Source organism: Cervus canadensis, chromosome 5 (assembly GCF_019320065.1).
Source record: "Cervus canadensis isolate Bull #8, Minnesota chromosome 5, ASM1932006v1, whole genome shotgun sequence".
NCBI classification, from domain to species: Eukaryota; Metazoa; Chordata; class Mammalia; order Artiodactyla; family Cervidae; genus Cervus; species Cervus canadensis.
In genome coordinates this window covers 1320102-1346883 of record NC_057390.1, presented here as the reverse complement: position 1 = coordinate 1346883, position 26782 = coordinate 1320102, and the positions used below count along the sequence as shown (strand labels likewise).

Below are 26782 nucleotides of genomic sequence, written 5' to 3'. Positions count from 1 at the left end.
AGCCCTGAAAGGGAAAATGAACAAATCCTAAAGTATAGTTGTAGACATCAGTCCTTCTCTCTGGGTAACTGATGAAATAGACAGAAGACCAGTGATGCTAAAAATCATATGAAGAGCATTATTAACAAACTTAATGACATTTGGACATGAGCAGAATACCCACTCAAGTGCACATAGAACATGTATCAAGACAGACCATGTAGATTTAGAATGGCTGATACAATACAAAGTATGATCTCTGGTTAGAATGAAATTAAGCTAAAATTAATAACAGAGAAATATCTGGAATAATCCTTACATACAAGGAAACCAAATAACACACATCGTTCATAGATCAAAGTAGAAATCACAGGGAAATTAGAAAATATTTTGAATGGAGATGAAACACAGCATATCAAAATTTGTGGTATGCAACTAAAATAGTACTCGGAGGGAAATGTATTCCTTTAGATGCTTACAACAGAAAAGAAAGGTCTGAAACCACTGGAATAAATTTCTATTTTAAGAAACTATAAAAAGGTGAACAAGTGAAACCCAAAGTAAGCACAAAGAATAATAAAAATGAAATAAGAAATGGTCAAGCAATAGAGAATAAACAAGCCAAGAACTATTTTTATTTCAATAAATAAATAAAATTGAAAGACCTTTAAGTCACCCCACCCTCGCCTGCTCCCACTGAGTCCAAAAGTCTGTTCTTTATGTCTCCTTTGCTGCCCTGCATGTAGGGTCATTGGTACCATCTTTCTAGAATGATGCAGAAAAAAAGACACACGTTACCAGTATCTAGAATAAAAGAGAGGACTTTACTATAGATCCCATAGACATTGAAAGGATAAAATTAAATATTATTATTGTTCATGTGATGTTAATGTAATGCCAATACATTTGACAGCATATATGAAATAGACACATTTCTTAAAGATGCATAGTACCAAAAGTGACACGAAAAGAATTAGAAAACCTGAAGAGCTTTGACATCACTTGTGAAGTTAAATACTTAAGAAAAGAAGACATGCTTATTTTACACAAATTCTTTCAGAAAAGGGAAAACTAATTTTAGGAGCATCCCAACACCAAAACCCAAAGAAACTGTGAGACCCACACCCGTGATGAGCACATGTGCTGGGACCACCACTGCGCCCGTCACCGGTCTCCGCTTGTCTTGCAGGTATGCCGGCACCCTTCTGGATGAGGACATATTCCGTGGGAAGGAGCTCGTCAGCAGTCGCCCGCTGCAGGCGCTGGTGGCAGGGCTGAAGGCCTATAGCACCTGGGAGAACGTCAGCTGCCTGCAGGACTGCCGTGAATGCACTGGAGGCATGGTGAGCACCCTCTGACCCCTCAGGCCACAGTCCGGCAGAGTCTGCATGGTTACAGGTTACAGGTTACATGCAGCATGTGTTGGGGGAGGACCGTGTGGCCAGTGGGCTTTGGAACCAGGTGAAATTCCCATCTGCCCTTGTGACTCTGGCTGCACCCCTTAGCCTTGCCATTTGTGCATGTCTGTCTTCTCTGATGCCACCAGACAGATGCAGACCGTGCCTGTAAAATGCTGGGTCCGTGGAGGCCCTCAGTACCTGTCATGAAACTCGGTGGTGGTGGCTTGTTGACAGTATAGGAAAGGGCCAACAGGGGCCAGATGATCTAAGCTCAGCTCCAGCGTTTCAGTCCCCTGGGGAGAATGCAGGAAATGACCCCACGGGTTTCTGCCCTGGGAATGAGGCAGATGGGGACAGGCCCAGCGCTTAGGGCATGTTGAGAGTGTCCCCAGCCCTGGCCTAGACTGGACTGTGCAGTGAGGTATGAGAAACCCTAACGTGACTCTGCAGAGAGTCGAGGGGACTCTGAGAGCAGCTGGATCTATGCCCTCTTCCTGTGGGACCCTGAGAGTGGAGGCACCTGCAGGAGCCCAGAGCTGGTGAGAAAGGGGACCCAAGTGGGGTCTTGGAGGGTAGGACGTGGAGGGGTGTGCGCTTTTGAACCTATGACTTGGTAGCATGGCATGGCTGTGGACATCAGCTCTGGTGGCATCTGAGTCCAGCCCCAGATGACAGTCCTGTGTGGGCGACGCCTGTGGACCACCCTGCCTCATCGTCATGTGGGCCAGAAGCAGGGGCTGCAGGAGGATGGGGGGAGGAGGGAGCCCCTCTTGGACCTTGAGCCTCAATTCCATCTAGAACTTGGCTGAACATTTGCCTAAAAACAGCAGCTCTGAACCTGAAGGGGCGGTTGAAGCATTCTAGCCGCAGTGAGAAGAGGTCAAGAGCAGATCAAGGGCTGCTGCAGAAAGTAAAGGGGGAGGTTGAGTTTCTGGAGAGCCCAGAGCATCAGTGCCAGGTCCATGGAGGGGCAAGGAGGGACTGGGCCCTCAGGCGCAGCCTGAGGTTTGTCCCATGTAGACTCGGTGAATGGGAGTGAGAGCTGGCCTGGTCACCTCCCTGCAGTGACTGAGTAAAGATGGGCGAGTGGTGAAGGAGTCCTTGGTTAATCAGGCTCGCAGCCTGTATCTGTGATGGTGGTGGTGGAGGACATGCTTTTCCAGTGGGGATGGTGTCAGGCTCCATCAGAAAAGAAGGAGGAGGAGGATAAAGTGACAGCTGGAGCTGGGGTGCAGCGGGGTCAGGAGTCAGGGTCCTCTGAGTCAGCCGGGGGCGATGGCTTGTAGTGGCCTGATGTGTTGTGAGACCCCTGCTTCCAGTGGTTCCCACCCTTCCAGTGGTCCTGCCTGGTCATCCCTCCTTCACTGTCCAGCATCACCCAGCTGTGCAGAAATGACCCCTCCACCCACCATACTATGGAAAAGAAGCTGACCCTGGAGGACCGCTCTTCCGGCTGGGAAGATGCCAGATGCCAGCTCTGTAATCCTGGGCACTGCTGCCTCAAGCGGCTTTGCTTCCCAGCAGCTCCTCAGAAACAGGAGGGGACCCTGTTTTTTAGTTTTGTTCCTTCCCTTCTCCTCTCCACCCCCATATCCAACCAACACCTTGCCCAGGACTATTTGTAGAGACATAAATATTTGTTGAAGGGGCTTCCCAGATGGCACTAGTGGTAAAGAACCTGCCTACCAATGCAGGAGATGTAAGAGACGTGTGTTCGATCCCTGGATCGAGAATATCCCCTAGAGGAGGAAATGGCAACCCACTCCAGTATTCTTGCCTGGAGAATCCCATGGACAGAGGAACCTTGCGGGCTACAGTCCACAGGGTCGAAAAGACTCGGACACGACTGAAGCCACTTAGCACACACGCAAATATTTGTTGAAAGAAAAGCATGAGCATCTTCTAATTGTTTTAAGCTGCATTTTCAGACACTACATCTTCTGCAGGCAGGAAGTCTCCAGGAGTGAAGTGTGGCTGAGTCTGGGGGCTGCTGAGATGGTAATGAAAACCACTTCTTCTGTGGCCCATAGGTCTAAGGAGGTCTTGCATGCAAAACAAAACAAAACATATTTCAATTCACATTTACTGACTTTGAAGCCAGTAACACTATGGGAAAGTTATTGCCTTCTCTTTGACTCATTTTTCACATATATAAAATGAGGCTAAGCTTTCCTTTGTAACAGCTGTGAGAGTTAAGTTGAGCAAGAAGATTAGCATAAAAATACATAATGGTGAAGGAAGACTGACGATCCTGCGCACTGCAGCTAAGACTCGGCACAGCCAGTTAATTAATTAAAAATATACAATTGTTTAAACAAAAATCATAACAACGTGATGTGAGGTTTATAACTGGGGGAAGTGAGATGGGATGTGCTCCCATGACCCCAAACCTCCTTAGCAAGTGGAGAAGGGGCTGGACCAGGAGCTGGGGAGGCACCGTCCATTCCTGCTACAGCCCTGAGGTTCCCGAGGGTTGGGGCTTCATGCTCACACGTGGTCTGCGTTTTGTAAGCTGAGCATCCTCCGGCCTGGTTTGGAAGGGATGAAAACCCTTTCCCTGCCCGCATGTGAACTCAGAGAACAGACTCCATCCCTCGGAGTAGTCACGTGACTCAGTTCTTTTGCTTCCTTAGCTCCCCACCTTCCTTCTCCAAGGATTGACAGGTAAACCAAGTCTTCAGACTGTTGCTGTTTCACTGGACTTGCATTGGCCTCTTTTCTCCATCTCCAAGCAAACCCAGATTGAATTTCCTACCACCAGCTGAGTGAGGAGTGGGAAACAGAGCCCTGGATTTCCTTGTACCCCTTGTGGGGCCGCCTGGTGGGGCGGAAACTCTGGGAGATGGGAGGGGCAGCTCCTCAAGGAAGGGGTGGGGTCTCAGGGTCAGGATGCTGTGACCTTGCGCCTTTCCTCTGGGAGTCTCAGGTTCCTTCTCCTTTAAAATCTACAGCATAGTATTGCACTGTTCTTAGTCGTGTCTGACTCTGCAACCCCATGAACTGTAGGCTCTTCTGTCCATGAGATTTCCCAGCAAGCATACTGGACTGGGTTCCCATTTCCTTCTTCAGGGTATCTTCCTGACCCAGGGATCAAACCAGTGTCTCTTATGTCACCTCTGTTGCAGGCAGTCTTTACCACTAGCGCAACCTGGGAAGCATGGTAGGCCTCAGTAAAGACTCTTGTCTTTCTTTTTCCTGGCTGTGATTATAGTGAAGCATCCCAGCTGTCTCTGCTCCTCCCTAAACCCCATCCTGATGCATTTGATCTGTGTGGGAGCTGCATGGGTGGGCTCTTCAGGGGGCAGCCTTGGACTCTGGAGGCAAATATTTCCTCAGCAAATCTGACTCTATAGCATCAGGGGCTGCAGAGACAGGTCTGGGGCCAGCATAGGTGGCATGGTCCCCACTCTGCACCCAACTCCGACTCCACTGAGGTAGAGCTGCAGCCCAGCTGATGACCTAGACCCCGCACAGCAGGGTTCTTCACGGGGAACTTCTACAGTATCCCTTGACCCTTGAGTGTTACCTGTACCTGGATGTCCATGGCCTGGAACTGTGCCCTCCAGCACTGGAAGATACCCACCCTGGGATCCCTGGGCCAGTGGTCAAGAGCAGACTCCACTGCAGGATTTTAGTCACCCTGACCCCCACCCGCCACTCCCATCAGGGCTTCTCCCTGGAAGCCTTCTCATCTCTGCCCCTGACTGCTGCATTTCTTCTCAGCGTGTTCCTGAATTCCATGGGAGAGCTATGGAAAATTGGCCGAAGCAGCCTAAAGAAATATGCAGACAAGACTGGAGCAGGATAAAGTCTCAGGAGAGATCTCTGACCCACCATGATGATAAGGTTATCAGCAAACACGTGTTGACTGTTCCTTTCATGTTAGACATGGAGCTGCTGTCTGCTGTTCAGAGATACAGTCCAGCCGGGCAATGACAGAAGCGCTATAAGATTGCACAGGAGGACACTGAAACAATTACAAGTGTTTGTAAATTAAAGGGAAAAAGAGCCATGTGAGGCTGAGCTTGCTGGTTATTCCGTAGGCTTCGTCCCAAGACTGGATCCTCAGGAGACGTACCATCACCTCGTTTATCTGGCATCCACTGTTTCTTGGAACACAGCCGAGGCCTGAAATAGCCAAAACAGAACTCTGAGACTCCCAGAGAGGTGGCACGAAGTCCCTGTGCTGAGACGCGGGCCCTCAGTCCACTCCCAGGGGAGCCTGGCCGGCCTCTGCTGGGAGCCTGCTCCTGGCGGCCGACTCTTGCATGTGATTCCTGCTTTCCTGTGGTGTCGCAGACCCATGAGGATATCCGGTCTCCAAAGGCAGGCAGTTAAGAGGGCTAGTGGCCAACAAGAGCCAGACGAGGTAGAAAAACTAGACTCAAAAATTCAAGAGCTCTGGGACTTCTCTGGCGGTCCAGTGGTTAAGATTCCATGCTCCCACTATAGCAGGCAGAGGTTTGATCCCTGGTTGGGGAACTAAGATCCCGTATGCTATGTAGCATGTCCCCCACCAAAAAGAAAACAAAGATTCAAGAGCTTAGTGGGCCAGTGCCCAGCCACAAGAAGGATCAAAGCTCTTCTGGGAGGCAACGTGGGCTGCAGACAAGGTAGGCTGTGGGAGACAGGCCGGGAAGCTGTTGCAAGAAAGACAGTCGTTCGAGGTCTTCCCTCCCTCCTGGCTGCTGCAGATCTACTGTTTCCTGGAATACAATAGATGGTGTTTGTTTAAAAGCTCAGCTTTTCACAGCAATCCGCTAGATATGTTTCTCTCAAAACAGATAAGTAGGTCAGTCTGATTTGGATCTAGTATGGCAGAGATGATTTTGCTCCCCCATCTAATTTCATAAGAAGAAATAGAGCCACAAAAAGTCTTGTCTAGTGCCTGGGCCATGAGGAGCTAGTGATGCTTGTGGTGGATTCTAACTCTGAAGGTCAAGGGTCCAGTTGGCTAGGAATGCATATGTGGGTGGGGTAGGGGCAAGTTAAGCTGTTACATGAAGTCACTGGGTAGCAAAGTAGAAAATGTTCAGCCCATACTAAGAAAGGATCCAAGACTGTATCTGGCAAACCTCCTAAGAAGGGACTGGCTGAGCCCCAAGTGTTGACCCCAATAGAAGGGCCTTCTTAGTGGTTGCCATGACAGCTTTATCAGCCAGAACCTTTGCTCAGCCCCAGCCTAATTTTTCTAGGGAACCAATGAGTTGTTGATTTCATGGATCAAAGACCCCTTTCTCTGGACAGATTGAGAGCCTTCAAGAAGAATCCCAGATGAAAACCTAGGTTTCTGCTTATTTCTGCTATCACTTTCTGATTGTAGGGATTTAGAAAGATAGCACAATAAAAAAACCATTATGATGACTAGTTATTTCTCAACTTTGAAAGAACCTTGTTCCAAGGTCAGAGGAATTGTTTCTTATTCTTTGAAAGAGGTTTCTGTTTCCGACTCTGACATTCTTTGAGTCCTTGCTAGGTAAAATGCCAGGGCCTGTGTAGATGTGGCTATCTTTAATCCTCTAACAATCCTATGAGTGGGAATAATTGTCTACACAGTTTCCCATGAATGAAGGAAATAAGACTGGAGGTGGTTGCTATTTCTCTGTCAGTCGCTCAGCCATGTCCAACTCTTTGTGACCCTATGGACTGTAGCCCGCCAGGCTCCTCTGTCCATGGAATTCCCCAGGCAAGAATACTGGAGTGGTTTGCCATTTCCTCCTCCAGGGGATCTTCCCGACCCAGGGATTGAACCTGCATCTGCTATGTCTCTTGCGTTGCAGGCAGGTTCTTTACCACCGAGTTACCTGGGAAGCCCTAAAAGTTGGATGGTGGGCTCTAATTCAGGTCTTCCCATCTTAGTCTTTTGTCCTTAATTTTGGACCTTGCTTTTTTCCTGAGGGAGGGGGATGACAACTTTGTTTCTGGCCCCTGGGTTCTGTGTTGATCAATGGTCTACACTTAGCCCTCATTTAACATAATCCACAATTTGTAAACAAGTCTCTGTGTTGTGTTCTTAACCCCTGGCCACTGGGGAAAAAAAATCTCCTAGTGAGAAGATTCACATGTCATATTTGTGAGTGCCTTATGTTAGTAGGTCTTATCTTGTCAAGAAAATGAGTTGGGAGAGTAGCAGGCAGTAAAACTGACCCTCATCACTGATACAGAAAAGAGAGATTATTAAAATGACCCAAGGACAATCCATTTTATTGGCAATGTTCCTTTGAAGATCTCAGTCCAAACTTCTTAAGGGCGTAAAGAAGGCAATTATAAATTTTATATGCAATGGATAACATCCAGACATATGAGAGAATAATGGATAGAGTTGGAATCCATCCTGGGACAATTAGCCAAATTTTGAATCTACCATATTCTCATTTTACCCTCCCTTGAGATGATTCACAGCTCTCCAGAAGGATTCAGTCCATCACATCAAGGAAATAAGAAAAGGAAAAGAAGCTTTGCAAGACTGACTTCTAAATTTGTTAAGAATTAGTTAAGATTCTTTAGATGCAAATAAGAGAGACCCATTACAAATTTGCTCAAGCAAGAAGAGAGACTATATCTTAAGAGAGAGAGAGAGAGAGGTGTTCTGGAAATCACGTCTCGTGAGGTCCAGGAGGTCTCGTGAGGACCAGGAACTTGGAAGGAGCCTAGAGTACAGGCAACCCTGCCCTTGGTTTCTCCTCCTTTTGGGGGCATGGTCTTGGCCTTTGCCTCTCTGGTGTCTGCCCATTCTTCCTGCTCCTCTGAGTATGTGAGTGCCGTTTGGCTGTGGAACTTACAGCATCTCCTTTCCAGCTGCTGTCTGAGATGGTGTCTTGCTGAATCCCTGTCTCAGTTGGAGCTGGTGTCCTCCCAGCCCAGACATCTTTGGCTATTAGGTAATGGAGCCACGTTGCGTGAACATGCCTGCTGACGCCCCAGTTCTACAGGTAGTGAGGCAGTTGTCAGATAGTAGCTGAGTAGATATCTGTTGTGATATATATGATAGGTTTTAAAATGCTTTCTCACGAATCCTTTCAGCCTGATGCATAGAAATGGAGTTGAATATTGTGTATTGATCTTATATCCAGCAACCTTGTTAAACTGACAGTTCTAATAAGCTGTTGTAGTTCTTTCGTGTTTCCCTATGATCCTAATCATATTCCCTGTGAAACATGAATAGCTTGTTTCTTCCTTTTCACTTATTTACATTTATGCCTTTGTCATATCATTAAAGTGGCCAGGACTTCCCATGCAGTGTTTAAAGAAGTGGTTGATAATGGGCACTTATATTTTTTCTCGACTTTAATGGGGGCGTGCTTACTTTTTCACCATTAAGGATTTTATTTGGTGTGGATATTCTGGTGTTGGTGTTTGGTATGTTATTTGGTGTGGCTATTTATCATGTTACGGCAGGTATGTTTTACCCTTAGTTTATATAGAGGCTTTTGTGTGTTTGCGTGTGTGCTAGTTTTTTGGTTTGATTTTAAAATTCTGAATGGATCTAAATTTTATGGAATTATTTATATTCCTTTATTTTTACTGAGATAATCACACATTTTCCTGCTTTCATCTGTTTTTGTGGTGAATTTACATTAATGTATTTTCTAATGTTTAATAAATCTTGGGTTTGGGAATGAATACAACTTAGTCATGATTGTGTGTGTGTCTTTAATTCACTGTTGGTTCTGTCTGCCAGTGCTCATTTAGGATTTTTTCTTTTGTGATCATGAGATTGTCTTGTGTTGTTCTTTCCTAGTTCTGCCCTTGGCTAATTTGGGTATCAACATTATAATAACCCCATTAAATGAATTGGGGAGGGAGAATTTCTTCTTTTTCTACTCTTAAAGAGTTTGCATAAAGTGGAATGATCTGTTCCTTGCATACTTCCTACAAATACCTGGAAAGTCATATGGGTCTCATAGTTCCTTTCTTAGACATTTAAAGTGATTAAGTCTCTTTCTTTAGTAGTTGTAGCCATTCAGGTTTTCTGTTTCTTCTTGAGTCTGTTTTGGTAATTTATATTTGCTTATTAATTTGTCTGTTTCTTCTTTTTAAAATTTATTGGTATAAAGTTCATAATCCCCTCTTATCTTTTATCCCTGTTGTATCTGTAATTATGCTCCATTTGCCACCCTAATATTGTTTGTTTTCCCCATTCCTTTATCTCTTGATCTGTTTCCTTTTTCCTTCAAATAATAAAGTTTTGGTTCTGTTGATCTCCAGATTGTATCTGAGATGTCCATGTCATTGATTTTTATCTTCATTGTTTATTTCCTTCTACTCCCTTTGGGTTTATTTGCTTTCCGCTCTTCTTTTGTTACATTAACTTGCATATTATGTCATTAATTTTTGCCATCTCTCCAATTCTATTATAAACATTTAAGTTTTAATGTCCATAATGACTTATTTGACCCATGAATTGGCTGAGTGGGTTTTTTTTTTTTAATTTCCTAATGTCTAGCATTTAAAGATGTTAACAACCAAACTTTGTTGAATTCTTACTATATGCCAGGCACCAATCTTCACATTTTACATTTATTAACTTATGTAATCCTCCCAACATCTTCACAAAGTAGGACCATTAAGACTCCAACATGATATATGTGAAAAATGAGAATACATAGAGAGTTTAAGCAATTTGTCCAAGATCACAGAGCTCCTGAGTTGACAGAACCAAGATTTAAACTGAGACAGCTTGGCTACAAAGTAAAACCACTGTACACATTGTCTTCTTTTTGGTGACTCTTTGATTCTTATTTTGTTGTCCTTATAATAATTATTATTACATTGCTTTTTCCCTTAATTCCAGTGTGATACAGAGAAAATGGCCAGTGTGATACAGATTATTTTTTTAATTTATTTTTTTATTGAAGGATAATTGCTTTATAGAAATTTGTTGTTTTCTGTCAAACCTCAACATGAATCAGCCATAGGTATACAAATTTATTATGAGCTACTTTGTGATCTAGAATATGGCCAGTTTCCATGTGATCTTCAAAGGAAGATGCATTCCTGAATGAGCTAAATCAGTCAAGCTGATTAGTGGTATTATTCCAATATTCCCTATTCTTACTGAGGTTTTGATCTGTCTGATCTATCAGTGATTGAGTGGACTAAAATCTTCCATTGTTGGTGGTGGGTTTGTTGGTGTCTCCTTGTGTTCCTACCAATTTTGGTAACATTCTTTTGAAGTTGTAAAATTGTGCTATTAGATGTTTACAGATTTAGAATTGTCCTATTTTCCTAATGAATTTAATCTTCAGTTTCTTGCAGTGACTCTCTTTAGCTTTACTAATGCCTTAAAATGTATTTTGGCCAGTTTTAATTTGAGGGTAACAGCTTCTGTTTGGTTGGTCTTTCTGTGTTACATGCTTTTACTTAGCCTTTCTGTGTTCATGTGTTGCATTTATGTTTCTTATAAACAACACTTATCTGGTTTTTAGATTTTGTTTACTCTGACAACCTCATTTTTATCTGTTTAGTCTAAATTTTTATCTGTTTAGTTTGTTTTCATTGCTGGTGTATCTGAGTTCATTTCTTCTATCTTACTCTTTGCTTTCTATTTTGCTGTGTCTTACCTCTGTTTGTTTGGGTTTCATACTTTCTTTCCGATTTATTGTTATTCCCCACCCCTCATCTGAATCTTCCCATTCTTCTCTTCCAGTTTCCATTCTGCTATGTTCTTTTTTTTTACCCTACCGTCCCTGGTCAGGGAAACAGGGACTGAACCTGCCCCTTTGCATTGGAAGCATGGAATCTTAACCACTGGACTGCCAGGAAAGTCCCTATTGTATTCCTTTTGTGGTCACTGTAGCAGCTGGAGTATGTACTTTAACACACAAAGTCTAAAATTAATCGTTTTTTTTCCATTCTCCCAACAATATGAGAGCTTTAATTGCTTTCACTAATCATCAGCTCCCACGTTCTATAGCATCTTTGTCCATTACTTTAGTAGTATGTTTTTCAACCCCAAGCATTAGCTATCATATTTATTATTATCAGGATTTCTCTAGAACTACCACTTTTTTTAAAAAAAAAAAACCCATTTCTTGCATTTCTGTTGTCATTTTCCTTGGAGTACTTTCTTCAGAATAGTGTGGGTCTGTGACAGTAAACCTAATTCTCTTTGTCTAAATATATCTTTATTTCATTCTCAGCCTTGAAAGGTTAAGCACTGTTAAGGATAGAATTCATGGGTGACAGTTCTTTTCTCTCAGCATTTGAAGTTTTTACTGTTATTCTGGATTCTCTTGTTGCTGAGGAATCAGTTGTGTACCCAATTATAATTTTTCATGGCTGTCTATTTTTTTCTCTTTGCTTCCTTAAAGATATTTATTTTATCTTTTGATGATCTATGGTTTCACTGTAATGTATCTAACTATGAATTTGTTACCTTATTTTTCTTATTTGGGGTCATTTGTGTTTGCTGAATATGTATATGTGTGTCTCTTGACAATTATGGACAATTTTAGGCCACTGTGTTATTTTGAATATTTATTTTTATTTGTTTATTTCTTTATTGGGCTGTGCCAGGTCTTGGTTGTGGCATGTGGGATCTAGTTTCCTGACCAGGGAAGGAAGCTGCCCCCCCCTGCGCTGGCAGCACAGAGATCTTAGCCACTGGACCACCAGGGAAGTCCCAGGCCATTGTCATTTTCAATACTGTCTCTTTGTATTCTTATATTATCTTTCTTGGTGTAGTAGCTAATATCAGCTCTCTCTGCAGTTTTGATTCTGTTGTTATCCATCTCTTCTGATTGTCCTTTTCTTACTCTTGCATTTTGTGATGCTAGAATTTTGGAGCTTTATCTTGGCAGTTCTTTCCAGGCAGAAAGGATCTGCGTTTATCTCTGCCAGAGGACTGGAGACCACAACCCGCTTGAACTGGTTTGTAGCTTTGTCTTTGTCTTTGTAGCTTTGAGGGCCTCATGGAGAGTATGGATTCTGGCCCTAGAGTCATATGAATGCAGGCCAGGGTCAGAATTCTAAGCAGAGATGCTTCTCTCTCTCTACCCACAGCCAGAGCTGAGACTAGCAAATTTCCTCCTTATCTTCTTGAGTGAGGAGTGGTGTTTTCTCACTTAATCCCTGATAGACATTGTTTTCCCAGAGGACTGTGTTTATACAGGTGTCTATTTTATTTTTTGACCTTTCTTTTAAAATTTTTTATTTATTTTTAATTGGAGGATAATTGCTTTACAGTATTCTCTTGGTTTCTGCCATACATCAGTATGAATCAGTCATAGGTGTATATGTGTCCCCTCCCTCTTGACCCTCCCTCCCCCCTCCCGCCCCATCCCACCCCGCTAGGTCGTCACAGAGCCCCAGTCTGAGCTCCTGAGTCAGACAGCAAACTGCCACTGGCTGTCTGTCTGACATATGGCCGTGTGTGTGCTTCCATGCTGCTCTCTCCATTCGTCCACCCTCTGCTTCCCCCATCCCGTGTCCACAAGTCTGTTCTCTATGCCTGCGTCTCCACTGCTGCCCTGCACATAGACTCACCAGCACCATCCTTCTGGATTTCACATATGTGCATTAATGTACAACATTTGTTCTTCTCTTTCTGACTTACTTCACTCTGTATAATAGGCTTTACGTTTATCCACCTTATTAGAACTGACTCAAATGCATTCCTTTTTATGGCTGAGTAATGTTCCATTGTATATCTGTACCACAACTTTTTTATCCATTCATCTGTGGATGGACATCTATGTTGCTTCCATATCCTAGCTATTATACATATTTCCTTATATATAACCTCTCACTTGGTCTCATTACCTGCTACCCATTTAGGTGTCATGCTTTCTTATTGAGTTCAGCTTCTGAGTATTTCTCTTTATCAGTTTGATATGCATCAAAGTGATTTTTAAAAACTATTTTATCAAGCATATTTTCAGTGGTTCTACTGGTGATTTAATTTTTAAAGACTGTCTCATCTGCTGTATTGCCAGGGACAGATGTCTTAAATTTGGTTCTCCTTCTGAGTCATGCCTGCGTATTTGTTGAACCGTGTTGGGCCAGTCGCCTTTGACCCCCTGAGACCCTGTCCAGAGGCTCTTTCTGGGTCCCCACCTGCCTGAGGTCCCAGCAGCCTTTGCCCTGGTCGACCCCTCCCTGCTGAGCCCAGCGTTCTCCCAAGCTGTCAGGACACCATGCTCTCAGCTTCCGTTCTGCCTCTTTGTTTCTTGGTCTGCTCTGCTGGCCTTCTTCTGCCTGACCTCAGAACGTCAGCCTTTTCCATAGCACGAGCCTAAGGCCTCTCTTCTCCCTGTAGTTAGTGTGTGCATGCTAAGTTGCTTCATGGTGTCCACCTCTTTGCAACCCTGTGGACTGCAGCCCACCAGGTTCCTCAGTTCATGGGATTCTCCTGGCAAGAATGCTGGAGTGGATTGCCACTTCCTCCTCCAGGGGATCTTCCCAACTCAGGGATCAAACCGGTGTCTCTTTTGTCTCCTGCGTTGGCAGGAGGGTCCTTTACCAGCAGCACAACCTGGGAAGCCCCTGTGTAGTTAGACTCTTGATAATTCTGTTCCTTCCATTGGTTTTGAAGAGTTATGTAATGAGGATGCTATAGCTCCATCCCAGACATCTATTTGCATCTGCAGAGTCTTGTGTCTAACCTTCATTTTGACCAGGCCACTTGGATGTCTCACTGATTCTCACATCTGACATTTATAGATGTGAACATTGGATCTTTTCCTGTAAACATACTCCTGCCAGGATGCTTAGCTTGGTAAACACCACAGCATATGCCTCCCATTCACGTGGCCCGGGCGTTCTCTCTCACACACGCCCCCGGCTCATCCATGCCCGTCTCCCTCTAACTCCAGGCCACCCAGGTCTCCCATCTTTACCAACTAGTCCAACCCTTTCTCTCTTGCCTCCTGTGGGCTGTGATCACTTGGCAGACAGAGCCATCTTTTAAAAATCACAAGTCATCTTATTGCAAAGAATAAAATTATCTTATGACTTTACATTGCACCTAACTTAACATATTCAATAAAACGAATGTCCAAGAGGCTTCTTGAGGTACTGAGTCACTTGATACCTGTTTCCAACCTTATCTTTGGGGCCCTCTCCTGCCCGCACCCCACCTCCAGTCCAGCCTTCTTTCCAGTCCTGAACATCCCATGCTCCTTCCTGGCCATGGGGTGTTTGCACATGCTCTTCTTTCACCTGGAGTAAGCTGTCTCCATTTTGGGCTTGGTTGACTCTTTGTGGCTCTAAGTTAAACAAGCCTTGAAAATTTTCTCTGGCATCTCAGTTAGAAGAGGTCTTTCTTATTTATTCTTTCTTCATGGAATCCAGATCTTTTCCTTTCTGGCACTTACCTCAGAGGATTTTTTAAAAAAATTATTGGAGTATAATTGCATCACTGACTCAATGGACCTGTGTTTGAGCAAACTCCAGGAGATGGTGAAGAACAGAGAAGCCTGGCCTGCTGTGGTCCACGGGGTTGCAAAGAGTTGGACATGCAGAGTGACTGAACAACAGCAGATAATTGCCTTACAGTGTTGTGTGAGTTTCTGGTACACAGTGAATGAGTCAGCTGGATGTGTGCATCCCTTCTGTCTTGGCCTTCCCTCCCCTCCACCCTTCTATCGGTGATGACCTGGAGTGCTGAGCGGAGCCTCCTGTCTGCACAGTGGCTTCCCACTGGCTGTTTCACATGTGGTGGTGCATACATGTCAATGCTGGTCTCCCAGTTCATCCCACCCTCTTCCCCGCTTGTCCACACATCTGTTCCCTGCATCTGCATTTCCATTCCTGCCCTGCAAGTAGGTTCATATGTGCCATTTTTCTAGATTCCACATATATGTGTTAATATATGCTATGTGTTTTTCTGATTTACTTCACTAGGTCCAGCCACATCTCTACAAATGACCCAATTTTGTTCCTTTTTATGGCTGAGTAATAGTCCATTGTGTATATGTGTAATAGCACATCTTCTTTAGCCATTTATCCTACCACAGATGGTTTAATCACCTGTCTATTTGTCTCCTTGACTGGTGCCTGCCTGTCTTCTGAGGACAGGACTGTATCTGTGGTTTGCAGTCTGTGGTCCACTGCCTGCAGCACAAACCCTGAGCAAATGTTTGGTGATGGGACCCACAGGTGAATTCCCTCGCAGTTCATAAGCCCTGAGAGTTCAGGGTCATTCCAAAGCACGCAGGGCAGGGCAGGGCAGGATGCCTCGTGACTACCTACATCAGAGCATCCGTTGTCTGCTGGGCTGTCGGGAGATGCCACCCTGACCACAGCTGTCACGGGAAAGGGAGCAGTCACAGTCACCCACACACGGGTCCTCTTCCATGTCAGGTGGCGCAGATGTGTAGCTGTTGTTCAGTCACTTGGTCTTGCCTGACTTTGCAACCCCATGGACTGTGACACGCCAGGCTTCCCTGTCCCTCACTGCCTCCTGGAGTTTGCCCAAACTCATGTCTGTTGAGTCAATGCTGCCATCCCACCAACTCATCCTCTGTCGCCCCCTTCTCTCTTTCCCTCAGTTTTTCCCAGCATCAGGGTCTTTTCCAAGAGATATGTTGGTGTAAAATTGACACAAGTCCCTCCTGGATGGTCTCTCTATTTTCCACTGACCCTCCTTTAGCCAAAAAGATAAGGCTGATTTTATCTTCTTCTTCTAAAAATGAACAAAATGTACCCTCCATGGGTTTAAAGGGTTGGGTTGGGGGAAGAAAGCCTGTTTCTAATTTTGTTCTGATATACTTATTCAATGTAATCATATACTAAAAAAAAAAAAAAAAATCAGAGATGTGAAAAGCAGCAGGAACATATTAAACTTTCCAGTGTACAAAGTTGAAATCATAAAATATGTTTTGTGGGGCCTTCACTGAAATGGGACACAACCTTAATGACTTTCACAATTACTTGCTTGGAGGCCGATATAACCCAGAAGGCAAGGCGAGAGTAACGTGTCTGCCCAGCCTGCTCTTTCCTCCCAGATCCTGGCCCATGTGTCCCCCGAGGACGCTGTTGGCTTGGGGAGCACATCATTTAGAGTTCCTTCTGTCTAGTCCACATTTCTCTCTTTATTCACAGTGAAGTAAGCTAATGGAAAATATTATTCACTTTTTGGGGGCATTAAACTTCTTTCTTCCCTCACTCCCCGTCGTTTTTCTCATCTCCCCAGTCCCCAACCTGAAATGTATAAGCCAAGGCCCCTGCTTAGAAGAGTCCAAGGTGGAAGAGAAGGAAAATGATGGAAACAACCATTTCATTTTATAATGAAAACCCAAGGTGCTAGGGAGTGCCTTGAGAGGATGGTGGAGAGAATTCCTAAGACTCCAGGGGATCTGTTCACATTGGAGCGACAGTTCATGTCGATTTCCCTCTGGTGGAGAACAAGCAGGATTCGGATAATACTGCACGCATACAGGCAGACACACACGTCACGCACACACACAGACACTGCTCAGGCTGCCGTAACAAAGCTTAAACAGCAGAAACGTACTGTCCCACAGTTCCGGAGGCTAAACGTCCTAATCAAGGTGGAGGCAGCGGTGGTTTCTCCCGAGGCCTCTCTGCCTGGCCCGTGGTGACGGTTTCATTGCTCAGTTGTGTCCGACTCTTTGCAGCCCCATAGACTATAGCCCGCCAGGCTCCTCTGTCCATGGGATTTCCCAAGCAAGAATACTGAAGTGGGTTGCCATTCCTTTCTCCAGGGATCTTCCCGACCCAGGGATTGAACCCAGGTCTCCTGCACTGCAGGCAGATTCTTTACCAGTGGGCCGCCCAGGGAGCCCTGTATGTGACCGTCTTCTCCTCCCTGTGTCCTCACATGCTCTTCCCTCTGTGTGTCTGTGTCCCAGTGCCTCTTCTTTTTCCCTCTTTCTCTATTAAATTATGAAAGTATGATCATGCATTTACAGGAGACTTGGAAAATACAGAACATGTAGTTCCATTATATATTACAATTATTTTTTAAATAGATAAATTAAGACTTTTAGTTGGAATTTCAGTATCAAACTCTCAAAAATTAATAGAATGAATATACAGAAAGGTAGAAGAATGTAGTAGACTTGAAAGCACTATGAACCAATTCAATAGAATTAAGATTTATACAGTTTTCACACAATGGTGGGATTGTTGTTGTTCAGTTGTTAAGTCATACCGACTCTTTGTGGCCCTGTGGACTGCAGCACACCAGGCTTCCCTGTCCTCCACCATCTCCTGGAGCTTGCTTAAACTCATGTCCATTGAGTCGGTGATGCCATCCAACCATCTCACCCTCTGCCATCCCCTTCTCCTCTTGCCTTCATTATTTCTCAGTATCAGGGTCTTTTCCAATGAGTTGGCTCTTCACAGCAGGTGGCCAAAGTATTGAATCTTCAGCTTTAGCATCAGTTGATACAAATTCCTCACGTGTCTTATAAGGATACCAGTTATCATGGATTAGGACCCATCCCAATGACTTCATTTAACGTTGATTACCTTCTCACAGGTCTTATCACCAAATACAGTCACATTAGAGGTCCTGAGGGTTAGGATGTCAATGCAGGAACTTCAGGGGACACAGGTCAGCCTAGAACACACACACACCCCACACTCAGGCACACACTCTCTATAATGTGATAGGGCCTCTCCAGAGTAAAATTTTAGGTTTGACTTGAGATACACTGGAGGCCAAAGTTTCAGGCCTGTGATGGAGAGATGCCCAGTGTGACAGGCAGGGTGGGGACCCAGTCCGTTCCGCCAGGCTTCAACTACAGACACATCAGGAGCCTAGAACTGTGGGTGATGTGTGGTCCTCTGGCCGAGTGGGCCTCTTTGGCTCACCAGTTAAAGCTGAGACCATTTTGAGGCTTAGAAAAATGAAACAGAATCCCAGCAGGGCACGAGGGAGCCCTGAGGCTGAAAGATTGGGGGGGAAGTGTCTCGGGCAGGCGAAGGAGTACAGAGCAGGCAGTACAGCCTGGGTCATTTTGCTAGAATACTTGATATTCTTCTAGGAAGCACCAAGGAGGAAGCCAGTCCCTGGCATCCTGGGCCCCGACGAGGGGCTCCTCCTCAGGGCAGAAGCGGGGCTCATGGGTAGTGGCTCTGGGGAGGATGGGCTGTTGGAGGAGACAGTATGAGGCTGCAGCTGTCATGACGCCCCAGGCGGTGGTCCCGCTCTGCCCCTCTCAGTCTTTGCTAAGGCGACTAGATCATAGCTCCGCCCCTGGTGGTTTCAGGAGATTAGTGGTGATGTGCTGGCCTCGCACATGGTTAAGCCTTTGGGTTTTCTCTCCACTTCTTCATTTCAGTTGTCCACTAGCTCTTTGAGGGCTGTGAGCCTTGTCACCTCAGCTCAGTCAGGACCCTGGAGAGTCTCAAATGATCAGAGTCATAGTCACACAGTTTTACTCGATTGTCAAATGAGGAGAGGCATTCAGAGCTGAGTTTCAGCATCAATTTCAAATCAGTTATGTGAGTTTCAAATCAGTTATAATGTGTGTGAAGAACTAACACAGGAGCATGAGGCATCTTTATGTTCATGGAATTCCAGTGCCCGTTCTGTGAGAGTCAGTGGGATTCTGTGCTGGTTTGCTGCCTTTCAAGTGGGCCATTGGCCTGCTCATTTGAAAGCCCCGATTGGCCTGGTTTCCAGGGCAGAGTGTGAACAGTTCAAAAGTGTCAGAACTATAGAGCTCCTGTTCCTCCCTCCCCTGCTGGAAGAGACCAGAGCTCAATGCTCAAGGAAAAAGTACTTTATTTCTTCAAAATTGTTATTTTAAGCCTTTATCAGGTGTGCTTCTTATGTATAATTTCTTCTCCCCAAGTCAGAGGTGGTATATACTATGTTCATCTTTTCTGCACCAGAACTTGATATATTATTCAAGAATTTAGCCCTCCAGACTCACTCCCTTCATCTGTAAAATAGAGTAACGCCTACCTCACAGGGCTGTTGGGAGGAAGAAAAGGATTAACTTGACATAATAAATGAAGTTTGGGTCAAGCACCCAGTGAGGTATCTGGCTGGTGTGGGGTACTTCACAAATGGTAGAATGATGACGGTGAAAGTTGACTCAGCTACTCCCTGGCCAGGGAAACACTCTCCGGGCCTGATCACACTCAGTCAGAATCTGATCTCATGTGGTTTGCCTGGGGGGTAGGAGTGGGGTTTCCCTTGTGCTTATGATGGGATGGGGAGGCCTAGCTTCTCCAGACTGGAAATGCTGCTGATTCATTTATGCATAAATACCTGACGGTGCTAGCAGTAAAGAACCCGCTTGCCAGTGCAGGAGACTTAAGAGATATGGGTTCAATCCCTGAGTTGGGAAGATCGCCTGGAGAAGGAAATGACAACCCACTCCAGTATTCTTGCCTGGAGACTGCCAAGGACAGAGAAGCCTGGTGGGCTACAGTCCATAGGGCAGCACAGAGTCAGACATGACTGAAGTGACAGCACACACATACACAATCATTTTACCTTTATGAAAGTAATGAGAGTTGAAGAGGCCCTTGCTTCTGTAAACTAACATTGTGCAGAACGCCTGCTCGGACAGCACTGATGCTGAGGGGAACCAGGAGAGCGGGGCAGAGAGAGCATCAGAGGATGACTCTTGGGGCAGGAAGCAGGGATGCTTCCCGTGGGCATTAGGAACCCAGAGTGCCCCCTTCTTGCCCACTTCTGTCACTCAAGTGGCCATTTTCATAAATGATGTGGGTCCCCCAGGAAAAGGCTTCCCAAGTGGTTCAGCAGTAAAGAATCTGCCTACCAATGAAACAGATGCAGGAGACACAGGTTTGATCTCTGGGTCAGAAGTAGGAAATGGTAACCCGCTCCAGAATTCTTGCCTGGGAAATCCATGGGCAAAGGAGCCTGGCGGGCTACAGTCCATGGGGTTGCAAAGAGTTGGACATGACATAGCACACACACACCCCAAAGATAATGGGTACCATGAGTTTGGAATATGAAGCTGCCCCAGGGAGTGCCCTCTGTAACCCTTCTTGGCCCATGTGGCTTGAAGATTCCAACAGAGGCTGAAGCTTGTCATTCCCTAGCAGAGCCAAAGTGCTAAGTGCACATACTCCTGGGAGACGCGACGTGACAGCTGCCTCTGGTGTAACTTACGTGGCTGGACTGATCTGGAAGCAGATTTTGAGAGAGGATCTTGAGAGTTAAGGGGGAGAACGATGAACTGGAAAAAGGAGAGCGCAGGGGCCTTGAGAAGGTGACGGGCCTGAGGCCAAACACGGGCAACTCTGCTCCCTCTGCTTCTGGCCTGGGGCTGATCCACATTCTCGTGGGCAGCTGGTTCTCCCAGGGTGTGTGCAGAAACACTTCAGGACTTTGGAAAGGAGCAGCAGGCTATTGCCCTTTAAAGAAGGATTTCAGGAAGTGAGAAAAGCAAAAAAAGAAGAAGAAGAAATGGGCTGGAAACAATGTATATTCAGGATACAGAGTATTTAATGACATTAAGAGACAGAGTGGCAATTTAGGATTTTTACATCTCCCAAGAATCACAGGTAGCTTTGCTAATTTTTTTCTGCTTTTTTTTAAAAAAAATTTATTGGAATGCAGTTGCTTTGCAATATTGTGATAGTTTCTGCAGTACAGCAAGGAGAATCAGCTATATGTATACATATGTCCCCTCTTTTTTGGATTTCCTATCCATTTAGGTCACTGCAGAGCATTGAATAGAGTTCTCTGTGCTGTGTAGCAGGTTCTCACTAGTTACCTATTTTATATGTAGTATCAACAGTTGGGTTGGGTTGGGGGAGGTATCATTCACCTGCATTTTGTGGGGTATAATCATCAATTTGTTGTTTAGTTGCTGAGTCGTGTCTGACTCTTGCGACCCCATGGACTGTAGCCCGCCAGGATCCTCTGTCCACGGGATTTCCTGGGCAAGAATACTGGAGTGAGCTGCCATTTCCTTATCCAGGGGGTCTTCTTGACCCAGGGATTGAACCCTCGTCTCCTGCGCTAGCAGGTGAATTCTTTACCACTGAGACACCAGAGAAGCCCACCTTGATTTGGAATAGAAAATCTAGCATAATTTATTGAAATATTTTGGAAAAATGTGACATGGCTGTTTTTAGATGTTTTTGCTGCTAATGAAGACTACACTCCAAATAATATTTATGGACCAAAAGCCAATGGGACGGGTCAAAATTCTTAAAATAGTTATTCTGACAGGAGAAATAAAGTTATTTTCTTTTTTTTTCTCTAATTGTATGTTTTTAATTTGAAAGAAAATGTTAGTCCTTTATAATGATGGGACTACAAATATAAAATTTGTCTTTTTGTCCTCTTTTTTGCAATAGGGTTACATGATGGAAAATCAAATCTCAGGCTTAAAATGTGACACAGATGTGTTTGTCACTTTTGAAGGTGACAATGTCGTCATGCTACAGGTAAGACTCAGGAAATGTTTATTCTTTTTAAACAGCAAAATTTTATTTATTTATTTATTTTACTTTACAGTATTGTATTGATTTTGCCATACATTGACTTGAATCCGCCATGGGTGTACATGTGTTTCCCATCCTGAACCCCACTCCCACCTCTCTCCCCATCCCATCCCACTGGTCATCCCAGTGCACCAGCCCCGAGCACCCTGTATCATGCATTGAATCTGGACTGGCGATTCATTTCACATGTGATAATTTACATCTTTCAATGCCATTCTCCCATATCATCCCACCGTCACCCTCTCCCACAGAGTCCAAAAGACTGTTCTATACATCGTGTCTCTTTTGCTGTCTCACATACAGGGTTATCGTTACCATCTTTCTAAATTCCATATATTTGCATTAGTATACTGTATTGATGTTTTTCTTTCTGGCTTACTTCACTCTGTGTAATAGGCTCCAGTTTCATCCACCTCATTAGAATTGATTCAAATGTATTCTTTTTAATGGATGAGTAATATTCCTTTGTGTATATATACCACAGCTTTCTTATCCATTCATCTCCTGATAGACATCTAGGTTGCTTCCATGTCCTGGCTATTATAAACAGTGCTGTGATGAACATTGGGGTGCATGTGTCTCTTTCAATTCTGGTTTCCTCAGTGTGTATGCCCAGCAGTGGGATTGCTGGGTCATATGGAAGTTCTGTTTCCAGTTTTTTAAGGTATCTCCACACTGTTCTCCATAGTGGCTGTACTAGTTTGCATTCCCACCAACAATGTCAGAAAGTTCCCTTTTCTCCACACCCTCTCCAGCATTTATTGCTTGTAGACTTTTGGATATCAGCCATTCTGACTGGTGTGAAAAGGTACCTCATTGTGGTTTTGATTTGCATTTCTCTGATAATGAATGATGTCGAGCATCTTTTCATGTGTTTGTTAGCCATCTGTATGTCTTCTTTGGAGAAATGTCTGTTTAGTTCTTTGGCCCACTTTTTGATTGGGTTGTTTATTTTTCTGGAATTGAGCTGCAGGAGTTGCTTGTATATTTTTGAGATTAATTCTTTGTCCATTGCTTTGTTTGCTGTTCTATTATTTTCTCCCATTCTGAAGGCTGTCTTTTCACCTTGCTTATAATTTCCTTTGTTGTGCAGAAGCTTTTAAGTTTAATTAAGTCCCATTTGTTTATTTTTGCTTTTATTTCCAATATTTTGGGAGGTGGGTCATAGAGGATCCTGCTGTGGTTTATGTCAGAGAGTGTTTTGCCTATGTTTTCCTCTAGACGTTTAATAGTTTCTGGTCTTACGTTTAGATCTTTAATCCATTTTGAGTTTATTTTTGTGTATGGTGTTAGAAAGTGTTCTAGTTTCATTCTTTTACAAGTGGTTGACCAGTTTTCCCAGCACCACTTGTTAAAGAGATTGTCTTTTCTCCATTATATATTCTTGCTTCTTTTGTCAAAGATAGGGTGTCCATAGGTGCATGGATTTATCTCTGGGCTTTCTATTTTGTTCCATTATCTATATTTCTGTCTTTGTGCCAGTACCATACTGTCTAGATGACTGTGGCTTTGTAGTAGAGCCTGAAGTCAGGCAGGTTGATTCCTCCAGTTCCATTCTTCTTTCTCAAGATTGCTTTGGCTATTTGAGTTTGTTTTTGTATTTCCATACAAATCGTGAAATTATTTGTTCTAGTTCTGTGAAAAATAACCGTTGGTAGCTTGATAGGGATTGCATTGAATCTATAGATTGCTTTGAATGGTATACGCATTTTCACTACATTGATTCTTCTGATACATGAACATGGTATATTTCTTTTCTCTATCTATTTGTGTCATCTTTGATTTCTTTCACCAGTGTTTTATAGTTTTCTATATATATGTCTTTTGTTTCTTTAGGTAGTTATATTCCTAAGTATCTTATTCTTTTCATTGCAATGGTGAGTGGAATTGTTTCCTTAATTTCTCTTTCTGTTTTCTCATTGTTAGTGTATAGGAATGCAAGGGATTTCTGTAAAATTTCTGCAAAAAAATCTTAATTTTATATCCTGCAACTTTACTATATTTATTGATTAGCTCTAGTAATTTTCTGGTGGAGTCTTTAGGGTTTTCTATGTAGAGGATCATGTCATCTGCAAACAATGAGAGTTTTCCTTCTTCTTTTTCAATTTGGATTCCTTTTATTTCTTTTTCTTCTCTGATTGCTGTGACTAAAACTTCCAAAACTATGTTAAATAGTAGTGGTGAGAGTGGGCATCCTTCTCTTGTTCCTAATTTTAGGGGAAATGCTTTCAATTTTTCACCATTGAGGATAAGGTTTACTGTGGGTTTATCATATATGGCTTTTATTATGTTGAGGTATGTTCCTTCTATTCCTGCTTTCTGGAGGGTTTTTTATCATAAATGGATGTTGAATTTTGTCAGAGGCTTTCTCTGCGTCTATTGAGATAATCATATGGTTTCTATCTTTCAATCTGTTAATGTGGTGTATCACATTGATTGATTTGCAGATATTGAAGAATCCTTGCATTCCTGGGATAAAGCCCACTTGGTCATGATGTATGATCTTTTTAATATGTTGTTGGATTTTGTTTGCTAGAATTTTGTTAAGGATTTTTGCATCTATGTTCATCAGTGATATTGGCCTGCAGTTTTCTTTTTTTGTGGCATCTTTGTCTGGTTTTGGTATTAGGGTGATGGTGGCCTCATAGAATGAGTTTGGAAGTTTACCTTCCTCTGAGATTTTCTGGAAGAGTTTGAGTAGGATAGGTGTTAGCTCTTATCTAAATTCTTGGTAGAATTCAGCTGTGAAGCCATCTGGTCTTGGGTTTTTGTTTGTTGGAAGATTTCTGATTACAGTTTCGATTTCTGTGCTTGTGATGGGTCTGTTAAGATTTTCTATTTCTTCCTGTTTCAGTTTCAGAAAGTTGTACTTTTCTAAGAATTTGTCCATTTCTTCCAAGTTGTCCATTTTATTGGCATATAGTTGCTGATAATAGTCTCATGATCCTTTGTATTTCAGTGTTGTCTGTTGTGATCTCTCCATTTTCATTTCTAATTTTGTTGATTTCATTTTTCTCCCTTTGTTTCTTGATGAGTCTGGCTAATGGTTTGGCTATTTTATTTATCTTCTCAAAGAACCAGCTTTTGGTTTTGTTGATTTTTGCTATGGTCTCTTTTGTTTCTTTTGCATTTATTTCTGCCCTAATTTTTAAGATTTCTTTCCTTATACTAACCCTGGGCTTCTTCATTTCTTCCTTTTCTAGTTGCTTTAGGTTATTTATTTGACTTTTTTCTTGTTTCTTGAGGTAAGCCTGTATTGCTATGAACCTTCCCCTTAGCACTGCTTTTACAGTGTCCCATAGGTTTTGGGTTGTTCTGTTTTCATTTTCATTTTTTTCTATGCCTATTTTGATTTCTTCCGTGATTTGTTGGTTATTCAGCAGCATGTTGTTCAGCCTCCATATGTTGGAATTTTTAATAGTTTTTCTCCTGTAATTGACATCTAATCTTACTGCATTGTGGTCAGAAAAGATGCTTGGAATCATTTCAATTTTTTTTAATTTACTAAGGCTAGGTTTATGGCCCAGGATGTGATCTATCCTGAAGAAGGTTCTGTCTGCACTTGAGAAAAAGGTGAAATTCATTGTTTTGGGGTGAAATGTCCTATAGATATCAATTAGGTCTAACTGGCCTATTGTATCATTTAAAGTTTGTGTTTCCTTGTTACTTTTCTGTTTAGTTGATCTATCCATAGGTGTGAGTGGGGTATTAAAGTCTCCCACTATTATTGTGTTACTGTTAATTTCCCCTTTCATACTTGTTAGCTTTTGTCTTACAATATTGTGGTGCTCCTATGTTGGGTGCCTATATATTTATGATTGTTATATCTTCTTCTTGGATTGATCCTTTGATCATTATGTAGTGTCCATCTTTGCCTCTTTTCACAGCCTTTGTTTTAAAGTCTATTTTATCTGATATGAGTATTGCTACTCCTGCTTTCTTTTGGTCTCTATTTGCATGGAATATCTTTTTCCAACCCTTCACTTTCAGTCTGTATGTGTCCCTTGTTTTGAGGTAGGTCTCTTGTAGACAACATATATAAGGGTCTTGTTTTTGTATCCATTCAACCAGTCTTTGTCTTTTGGTTGGGGCATTCACCCCATTTACATTTAAGGTAATTATTGATAAGTATGATCCCATTGCCATTTACTTTATTGTTTTGGGTTCGAGTTTCTATACCCTTTTGTGTTTCCTGTCTAGAGAAGATCCTTTAGCATTTGTTGGAGAGCTGGTTTGGTGGTGTGAATTCTCTCAGCTTTTGCTTGTCTATAAAGCTTTAGATTTCTCCTTCATATTTGAATGAGATCCTTGCTGGGTACAGTAATCTGGGCTGTAGGTTTTTCTATTGCATCATTTTAAGTATGTCCCTTCTGGCCTGAAGAGTTTCTATTGAAAGATCAGCTGTTATCCTTATGGGAATCTCCTTGTGTGTTATTTGTTGTTTTTCCCTTGCTGCTTTTAATATTTGTTCTTTGTGTTTGATCTTTGTTAATTTGATTAATATGTGTCTTGGGGTGTTTTGCCTTGGGTTTATCCTGTTTGGGACTCTCTGGGTTTCTTGGACTTGGGTGATTATTTCCTCCCCCATTTTAGGGAAGTTTTCAACTATTATCTCCTCAAATATTTTCTCATGGTCTTTCTTTTTGTCCTCTTCTTCTGGGACTCCTGTGATTTGAATGTTAGGGCATTTCACATTGTCCCAGAGGTCTCTGAGGTTGTCCTCATTTCTTTTAATTCATTTTTCTTTTTTCCTCTCTGTTTCATTTATTTATACCATTCTATCTTCTACCTCACTTATCCTATCTTCTGCCTCCATTATTCTACTATTGGTTCCCTGCAGAGTGTTTTTGATCTCATTTATTGCATTATTCATTATATATTGACTCTTTTTTATTTCTTCTAGGTCCTTGTTAAACATTTCTTGTATCTTCTCAATCCTTGTCTCCAGGCTATTTATCTTTAACTCCATTTTGTTTTAAAGATTTTGGGTCATTTTC

At 43.2% G+C, this 26782-nt stretch overlaps 1 protein-coding gene across 11 annotated transcripts in view; it reads left to right on the top strand.

The window, feature by feature from the left end:
• Positions 1 to 26782, top strand: part of ACOXL (acyl-CoA oxidase like) — a 352738-nt gene that overhangs the window by 199955 nt on the left and 126001 nt on the right. For 9 of the 11 annotated variants that reach the window (XM_043467729.1, XM_043467722.1, XM_043467730.1 and 6 more), the window contains exons 12-13: positions 1169 to 1322; positions 21639 to 21728. In XM_043467729.1, the coding sequence (XP_043323664.1) occupies positions 1169 to 1322; positions 21639 to 21728 (244 nt within the window). The remainder of the gene's footprint in view (positions 1 to 1168; positions 1323 to 21638; positions 21729 to 26782) is intronic. The other 2 variants (XM_043467731.1, XM_043467723.1) reach the window with 1 other exon arrangement.